Genomic DNA, 9,693 nt, shown 5'->3' on the forward strand with positions numbered 1-9,693 from the left:
AATTCAACAAAAATGTACTTGTCTGTCAGTTTCACATCGATAGCTAATATATTCTAGCAATTAGTTAAAGCTGTCTTATAATGTGTTTTCCTGTAGTTGTGGTATGTGACAATAAATATTTTAAGCCGCTCTCTGTGTTTGTACACCTGTTTTCGTTTGTCAGCTGTCATGTATGGTGTTGAATAACATGTCAAACCATTTGGTGTATTCTTGCAAAACTACATCTGGTTGTAGTTAAGTAAGGAGTAGCCAGATACTCTGTGTAAATGAGATGACCATATGCTGAGCATTATGGACAGAAACACTGGTTCTAAAATACATCTTACAGAAGCAACTTCACAACTACGTATAATATGAAAATCTAATAGGATATAAAAACAACCACACAATTTTGCACTATATGTGAACACTGTGAATAAAATACATTGCTCTAATTACAGAATGCAATCTCACAACAACTACGTAAAAAATGAAAATCTAATAGGATATAAAAACAAATACTGGGATAATAATCACTGTATCAAAATACTGTGATAACAATATCAAACTGTATCAAAAGGGAAAACCAGCCAAGGAGGGACAGCTGGCAGACATGGAGGGGAGGGGTTACACACTTTGATACACTTTGATAGGGGCGGGTCCACCTGTCAAATTGAGTTTGACGAGACGTCTCTCTGATACACTACTAATACAGAACTATATTCAAGCGGAACTAGATGAAGAAAACCCTAAAATCATGTATCATGTTATCCGAAACAGTCAGAAAACTAGCCACATATTGGCAGACCCCAGACCTCAAACTATATACTTCGAAAGTTTATAAGCCACTCCAGTGTCAGGAATAGATAGTATGTGAATATACAGTATATACCACTCAGGGACCACTTAACTTCCAGAGATAATCTCCAGATTCATACTAAATAATGGCACAGATCTTCCAGACATTATGATTGCACACATCCCTAGTCTTTATAAGGATATTGCACTCATTCCTAGACAGACCACAGCATGGTCATTAGTTAGAAGCTGCTATTGATCTTTGGAGCAGATAAGTTTCCCCTGAGTGGTATATATTGGGCCGTCTGAAAACGGAGTTTAGTCTAGGACAATTTGTCTGCACTAATAATTAACAGCTGTTACAATACCAAACTAGGGCAGTCCCTATAGGAGAAAAAACATAAGAATTATACTGTATTTTCACATACTATCTATTCCTGACACTGGACTGGCTTATAGACTGCCAATATGTGGCTGGATTTCTGACTGTTTTGGATAACATGATACATGATTTTAGTTTTTTTTTGTCTAGTCTCGCTTGAATATAGGTCAATATTAAATAGTCTCCTGATGAGTCACCTTTGGTGAGGACAATGAAACCCGTAGAAATGAGAGGCTTGGAGAGCGAGTGTATACGTCATCTCATCCTATATACTGAAGTGTGGGGTAAATGTTTTTTCTATTAGTCACCCACTGACTAACCTTCAGGGGGTGACATATGGGTATAGTTTTACATTTGGAATTAATAAAGTTTAATTTTATCCTTTTGTCATTAAACATGAGGAATGACAAGAAATAACCCATTTAAGAAGATTCAATTTTGGCTAAAACTATTCCAACATTATAATTGATTTCCAAGTAAAATATTTCCCACATTAAGAAAATGAAAAAGGCTTCTCTCCTGTGTGACTACTCTGATGTCTTACAAGAAGCACTTTCATGTTAAAAGAATTCCCACATTCTGAACAGGAAAAAGGTTACTTCCCTTTGTGGGTTCTTTTATGGCTATCAAGATTTATTTTCCATTTAAAATATTTCCCACATTCTGAACATGAAAAAGGCTTCTCTGCTTTGTGAGTTCTCTCATGTGTAACAAGATTTGAATTCTGAGTAAAACATTTCCCACATTCTGAACATGAAAAAGGCTTCTCCCCTGTGCGAGTTCTCTGGTGAATAAGAAGAGTTGATTTCTTGAAGAACCTTTTCCCACATTCTGAACATGAATATGGCTTCTCCCCTGTGTGAGTTTTATGCTGATTAACCAATTCTGATTTCTGGTAAAAACATTTCCCACATTCTGAACATGAAAAAGGCTTCTCCCCTGTGTGAGTTCTCTGGTGAGTAACAAGCAGTGATTTAAGTGCAAAACATTTCCCACATTCTGAACAAGAAAAAGGCTTCTCCCCTGTGTGCGTTCTCTGGTGAATAAGAAGAGTTGATTTCTGGATAAAAATTTTCCCACTTTTTGAACATGAATATGGCTTCTCCCCTGTGAGTTTTCTGGTGAGTAACAAGCAGTGATTTAAGTGCATAACATTTACCACATTCTCAACATGAAAAAGGCTTCTCCACTGTGTGGGTTCTTTGGTGTATAACTAGATTCCCTTTCTGGGTAAAACATTTCCCACATTCTAAACATGAGAAAGGCTTCTCCCCTGTGAGGGTTCTTTGGTGTATAACTAGATTCCCTTTCTGGGTAAAACATTTTCCACATTCTGAACAGGAAAAAGGCTTCTCTCCGCTGTGAGTTATTTGGTGTCTAACAAGATTCTCTTTGAGGGTAAAACATTTCCCACATTCTGAACAGGAAAAAGGCTTCTCCCCTGTGTGAGTTCTCTGGTGATTAACAAGTTGCTGTTTCTGGTTAAACCATTTCCCACATTCTGAACAGGAAAAAGGCTTCTCCACTGTGTGAGTTCTCTGGTGAGTAACAAGCAGTGATTTTAGTGCAAAACATTTCCCACATTCTAAACATGAAAAAGGCTTCTCCCCTGTGTGAGCTCTATGGTGATTAAACAAATCTGATTTCTGGTTAAACCATTTCCCACATTCTGAACAGGAAAAAGGCTTCTCCCCTGTGTGAGTTGTCTGGTGAGTAACAAGCAGTGATTTATGTGCAAAACAATTCCCACATTCTGAACAGGAAAAAGGCTTCTCCCCTGTGTGAGTTCTCTGGTGAGAAACAAGCAGTGATTTACGTGCAAAACAATTCCCACATTCTGAACATGACTTCTTTGCTTCAGGAGCAGTTTGTTTTTTAATGCCTCTTTTGTAACTTTGATTTTCCTTAGTAGTCAGCAAAGAATCAGAAGATGGGACCTGTTTGATAGGATCAGATGACAGATCTTTGCTGTAAATGGATGATGATATATCTGGAGTAACAGCAATCACTTCTGTTGTATCTTGTAAGATCTGAAGATCATCAGATTTAAAAATTGAAGATGTCAACTGTCCCTCTGATCTGTTGGTGCAAACATCTGCCAAAATAAACATTTTTTTTAAATAAAATAACCTTGAGTTTTATATTATTGAACATTTCTACTTAAACTAACCATAAAAATAGCAAGCTATGTTAAAAACAATATTTATCAAGACAATGACAGTTCACAGTCCAATAGAAAACCTTGTTGGATGAACCAGTAGTGCGTGGTGTTCAACTGTTAGTTCATTCTGCCTCCCAAATATTGAATAAAAAGAAACCAATCAATGTTATGTAGGCGAAAATAATACCAATTCTCATCTCACAAAAAACAAGTCCCCACTCAGGTCCATCATCTGTCAATGGAAAAATAGAGGTTCCCACACTACTAGTGGCTCATAAAAGATAAACCAATCCAGCAAAATCCACTCTCACTTCTGAGTCTTGCAGTGTGCTCAAACAACATTTAGGATCCCTGTATTTAGAAATATTATATAGTGAGAAGAATCCAATTAATTTGCGGTGTGTGTCTCCTGGAGCACAATCTGGACACTATGTGCTAGGTAATAACATGGCAAATGTGTAATTTTCACTCTCCATCATCCACTGCGTGTTAGTTTCCGAAAAGTGGATGTGGAGTCAAAAGATTTATTCTTCCTACACACGTGGTCAAAATTGTGGGTACCCCTCGTTTAACCCCTTTCTGACCTCGGATGGGATAGTATGTCCGAGGTCAGATCCCCTACTTTGATGTGGGCTCCGGCGGTGAGCCCACATCAAAGCCGGGACATGTCAGCTGTTTTGAACAGCAGACATGTGTCCGCAATAGCTGCGGGTGGAATTGCGATCCACCTGCCGCTATTAACTAGTTAAATGTCATTGTTAAACGCTCACAGCGGCATTTAACTACTGCTTCCAGCCATCAGGCCGGAAAGGAGCGCATCGCTGACCCCCATCACGTGATCGGGTCAGGGATGCATTGTTATGACAACCAGAGGTCTATTATTATTTATTTATATAGCACCATTAATTCCATGGTGCTGTACATGAGAAAGGGGTTACATACAGGGTTATAGATATCATTTACAGTAAACAAATTTATAATGACTGACTGGTACAAAGGGGAGAGGACCCTGTCCTTGCGGATTTACCTTCTATGGGATACTGGGGAAGAAACAGAAGGTCGGGGGTGCGGCAGCTCTGGTGGTGGTGAGACGGCAGCTCAGGTGGTTGGTGAGGTGGTTGGCTATTGCAGGCTGTAGGCTTTCCTGAAGAGATGGGTTTTCAGGTTCCGTTTGAAGGATCCGAGGGTAGTGGATAATCGGACGTGTTGAGGCGTGGCATTCCAGAGGATGGGGGATATTCAGGAGAAATCTTGGAGGTGGTTGTGTGAGGAATGAATAAGTGTGGAGGAGAGTAGGAGGTCTTAGGAGGATAGAAGATTAAGTGAGGGAAGATAGTGGGAGATTAGTTCAGAGATATAGGGAGGGGACAGGTTGTTGATGCCGGCTTGCTGCGAGCGCCACCCTGTGCTCATCACTCATAGCAAGCCTGTAATTCTGCTACATAGGGGCAATGTCTGCTTCGCTGCTATGTAGCAGAGTTGATTGAGTTGTGCCAGCTTCTGTTGTGCCTCCCATGGAAGCTATTGATGCATGGCAAAAGTAAAAAAAAAAGTTAAAAAAAATATGAAAAAATAAAAAAATAAGTTTAAATCACCCCCCTTTTGCCCCATTCAAAATAAAAAAAAAAATAAAAAAAATCAAACCTACACATATTTGGTATCGCCACGTTCAGAATCGCCCGATCCATCAAGGAAAAAATAGAATTACACCTACCGGTAATTCGGTTTCTAGGAGCCTTCCACGACAGCCCAGGAGGTTGTCTCCATACCCTAAAGGGGGACAAGAAGCACAAGAGTTTAAAAACCCCTCCCACCTCCCATTAACCAGTGACTTACAACTGATACCATAGCACCGGTTACCTTTTAGGTTCTCAGATAAATATCCAAGAATGTCGGGAGGGAATTAATGCTGTCGTGGAAGGCTCCTAGAAACCGAATTACCGATAGGTGTAATTCTATTTTCTCTAGTTGCTTTCCACGACAGCCCAGGAGGAATGCCAACCAATTCTGTATTTAAGGAGGGACCACAGCCTGGAGAACTTTCCGGCCAAAGACTAGATCCCGGTTGGACCAGAAGTCCAATCTATAATGTTTAGTAAAGGTGTGTAGAGAAGACCATGTTGCAGCCCTGCAAATCTGCTCCATGGATGCACCAGCCCTTTCAGCCCAGGAGACGGAAGTAGATCTGGTGGAATGAGCCTTTGGGCCTGCAGGTACCGCGAAATTCTGAGCTAAAAATGCTTCAGTTATGGCCTTTTCTATCCAGTTGGCAATGATACTCTTCGCTACTTTTTGCCTTTGTTTCGGCCAGACAAATGAACTAAGAGATTTTAGTCAATTCTGAAAGATTTAGTTTGTTCTAAATAGTGTAAGACTATACGACGTACATCCAAAGTAAGGAATCTATGTTCTTCAGGATTTGTAGGATTGTGACAGAACGATGGAAGGACTATGTCCTATGATCGGTGAAATTCTGACACCACCTTTGGAAGAAAACATGGATCAGGTCGGAACACAATGGAATTGTCCCTTATGCTGAGATAAGGTTCCCTAATTGAAAGGGCTTGTATTTCTCCCACTCGTCTTGCAGTAGATATGGCAACTAAGAAGGCAGCTTTGCAGGACAGGAGCTGTGAGGAACAAGAAGATTGCGGCTCAAAAGGAGGAGCCGTAAGGCCCTTTAGGACTATGTTTAAGTCCCATGATGGCACAAAGATTTGTTGTTTTGGATGATGTCTTGATGCTGAGACCATAAACCTTTTTATCCAACGATGACCTGCAAGGTCTTGGTCAAAGACAGAACTCAAGGCTGATACTTGAACGTTTAATGTACTCTGCTTTAACCCCAATTCCAGCCCTTTTTGTAAAAAGTCAAATATTTGTGAGATATTAGGGTGGAAGGGGTCAGGGTTACAAGGGTGACACCACGAGGAGAACCTTTTCCAAATTTTGCTATATATAGTGTTAGTGACAGGTTTCCTAGACTTTTGTAAAGTGGAGATCACCGATTCTGAGAGTCATTTAGCTCTTAGCACCTGGGCTTCAATAGCCAGGCTGCCAGGTTGAATTTTTGGGGGTTCGAATGAGGAAAGGGACCCTGAAGGAGAAGATCGTCTGATGTTTGTAGAAAGACTGGACTATCTACTTGTAATTCTATGATGAGATGGTACCAGCTCCTCTTCAGCCATGCTGGAGCTACCAGGATAGTCGGGACCTGATTGTCTCGGATCTTCCGGAGGGTCTTTGCAAGCAATGGTATTGGAGGAAATACATATGCTAACCGGAACCTCCATGTATGGGCAAAAGCATCCACTCCCAGAGATTTGTCTCAGAGGTCTAGAGAGAAGTAGGTCTCGACCTGTGCATTCTGACTTGAAGCTAACAGATCTATGTCGGGAAGGCCCCATCTGTTAGTCAGCATCCTGAAAACGTCTGTCTTCAGGCTCCTGGTTGTAAGTCGTGATGACTTAGGAGATCTGCTTGAACATTTACCGACCGTTTGAGGTGTATTGCTGATAGTGAGATATGTTTTTCTGCCCAGCAAAATATTCTGCTTGATACAACTCGCAGGTAGTTGAATTTCGGACTCCCTTGGTGTTTGGGATGCGCTACAGTCGTTATATTGTCCGAGTACACTCTGACACGTTGACCTACGATTAGACTTTGCAGCTAGAAGGGCCTTCTCCACTGCCATCAATTCTCTGAGGTTGGAAGAACTAGAGCTTTCTTTCTGATTCCAGTGACACTGGAATGGGACTTGTGACACAACAGCACCCCAGCCTCTTCGACTGGCATCTGTTGTTACTGTCACCAGTGGAGGTTTGTATGGATCACCCACCAGGTTAAAGAGGCTTTTACCCTCCCTGGAGTGTAGACTCTTCTCTTTAGGAAGTTTGGATTTCCATTTCAATTTTCCAGAATGTGCGCCTGCAGAACTCTGGAATGTGCTTGAGCCCACTGGACTGACTGTATGCAGGCCGTCATAGACCCTAGAAGTGAAATCGCTGTCCGCAGAGTAGGGGACCTTTGTCTTTTGAAGTCTAGAACTTTGGATATCAAGTTCTTCCGGTGATCTTCTGGTAAGAAAGATTTTTGGTTTTCCGAGTCCAACAGGACCTTCAAAAACTTTTATCATTTTTGCTGGCGAAAGATGAGACTTCTTTAGATTTCCCAACCCAAGAGTTGTAGGATGTTCAGAGTTCTGGCAACCCTCTATGAGAATTTCGACGGAAGGACCAATGATTAGAAGTCGTCCAGGTAAGAGATATGAGATACAGCTTCCGCCATGACTCTGGAGAAAACCCTTAGGGCTGAGGAGATCCCGAAGGGGAGAACATTGTACTGAAAATGTAGAATCTTGTGATTCAACTGAACCGCAAATCTTAGATACTTCCTGTGACAAGGATGTATCTGGATATGAAAATAGGCATCCTTGAGATCTACTGTTGCCATATACGAATGAGGAGCTATTCGAGGGATGGCTGATTTTACTGACTCCATTTTGAATTTGCGGTAGGTGATGTATTGATTGAGAGCTTTTAGATTTATTATAATCCGGGCTTGTCCAGAGGGCTTTTTTACCATGAATATACGGGAATAATGCCCCCTGCCCTGTTAGTTTACTGGGACCATAGAAATTGCTCTCGAGGTCATCAGGACTTGTAACCCTGACATCATCAATTTTTGAGTCTCCCGAGTTGACTCTTATGATCCAGGGAGGGGGGCCTCGAACTCTATAAAAAGACCCTGCTGGATAACACTTAAGACCCAAGGGCTGTGGGAGATATTCCTCCAACTGTGAACAAAGTTCGAAATCCTCCCCCCTACCGGATCGGAGTCATTGCTTTTCTTGCTATGGCTGTTGGGGAATAAGGATATTCTTAGGTTTCCCCTTGGCATAGCTCCATCTACCAGATTTCCCTTTGCCCTTAGCCTGGGAGGGCTGAGACTGGGAGGGTCGAAAAAAAACGCTTTCTGGGAGGTCTCTGTTCAGGAAGAGTCTTTTTCCTGTCCGTGGCTTTTTCCAGGATGTCATCTAATGAAGGCCAGAAAACAGTCTCCTTTAAAGGGAATGGAACGCAATTTTATTTTTGAAGTGACATCTCCACTCCACATCTTGAGCCAGAGAGCTCTTCTAGCTGAGTTTGTCTGGACTAAAGATCTGGCGGCTACACGGATAGATTCCATGGAGGCGTCTGCAAGAAAACCAGTTGCTCTATGTAAAATAGGCAAGGAGTCCAACACCTCATCTCTCGGAGTACCCTGAGAGATGTGGTTTTCTAATTCTTCCATCCAGCGGAAGAGAGACCTGGCTACACAGGTAGATGCAATATTGAACCTGAGAGCCGAAGTGGAGGTTTCCCAGGATTTTTTGAGTACGCTTTCAATCTTCCTATCTAAAGGGTCCTTTAACTGGGAGGAGTCTTTGAACGGCAGGGCAGTCTTTTTTGCCACCTTAGCCACCTGAACATCTGTTTTTGGGATGTCCCATTTAACTGAATCCTCATCCAGAGGAAATCTGTGTTTAAAGTCTGACGGGGTGGTTAGCCATTTCTCGGGAAGTTCACACTCATTATTGATCATATCAACTAATACTCTTATGTACGGGAAAGCCAAGGTGTTTATCAGTATGTATGCCAAATAACTCATCCTGTATAGTTTGAGGAACGGGTTCCTCTTTCAGCCCCATAGTATTCCGCATGGAAGACACCAATTCTTCAATATGTTCAGAAGAAAAAAGGTATTTTCTGATTTCAGAAGCCTTATGAGGTAGGACATCCTCCCATTTAAGTGAGGATGATGGATAAGAGCCATCAGATTCTGAGTCACAATATTCCTGGATCTTTCTTTTCTTGGGAAGCGATGGACCAGGTGAGGGTGGTGGTGGCGGCGGGGGAGGGGCAAACGTGGCTAAAGAGGTTTGAACCTCTTGTCTAACCAAGGAACGTATCTCTTCGATTAGTAAAGGATGTTCAGCCCGGATTATTTTGTCCGTACAGGGTTGGCCCAATTTTTTCTCCCATTTTAAGGGCAGTTTTTCATTACATATAGCACATTTGCGTTTAGTGGTGGATTTATGGACAGGCTTGTCTCCCTGAATTGAGAGAGGGAGCAGTATGAGAAGATATACTAAAAACCCACCCTTAAATGGGACTCGTCCCTGCCGTACTTACTGGGTCTTGGGGAGCACTGGACACTGCAGCTGCAGGGAAGACGTATCCATGCTGAGCAGGCTTACCTGAGATGTCTACTGCAGCTTTACATAGAAAATACATGCTGCTCCAGCGCCTGGCAATTAGCCGTCCCTATCCCCTCCGCAGTCCCAGGCAGGCGTGCGAGGATGCAGCGTGCCTCACACGCCGTTCGGAGGTCC

At 42.2% G+C, this 9,693-nt stretch overlaps 1 protein-coding gene across 1 annotated transcript; it reads right to left on the reverse strand.

The window, feature by feature from the left end:
- Positions 1-1,754: 1,754 nt before the first annotated feature.
- Positions 1,755-6,508, reverse strand: LOC138666368 (oocyte zinc finger protein XlCOF22-like). Its single transcript, XM_069754596.1, has 5 exons — positions 6,466-6,508; positions 5,035-5,090; positions 3,097-3,189; positions 2,458-2,865; positions 1,755-2,219 (listed from the first exon to the last, which is right to left on the reverse strand). The coding sequence occupies exons 1-5, from the start codon at positions 6,506-6,508 to the stop codon at positions 1,755-1,757; spliced, it is 1,065 nt and encodes a 354-aa protein (XP_069610697.1).
- Between the last annotated feature and the right edge of the window lie 3,185 nt (positions 6,509-9,693).

This window comes from Ranitomeya imitator, chromosome 2 (assembly GCF_032444005.1).
Source record: "Ranitomeya imitator isolate aRanImi1 chromosome 2, aRanImi1.pri, whole genome shotgun sequence".
Lineage (NCBI taxonomy): Eukaryota > Metazoa > Chordata > Amphibia > Anura > Dendrobatidae > Ranitomeya > Ranitomeya imitator.

Bases quoted from the DNA above. Each gene is read 5' to 3' on its own strand.
- LOC138666368 (XM_069754596.1), bottom strand. From the start codon at position 6,508: ATGGCTGAAGAGGAGCTGGTACCATCTCATCATAGAATTACAA. The intron at 3,190-5,034 runs GTAGGTGTAATT...GATGATCTTCAG, and splicing joins TCCTAGAAACCGAATTACCG to ATCTTACAAGATACAACAGA. The intron at 2,220-2,457 runs GTTATACACCAA...ATTTTTATCCAG, and splicing joins TTACCCAGAAAGGGAATCTA to AAATCAACTCTTCTTATTCA.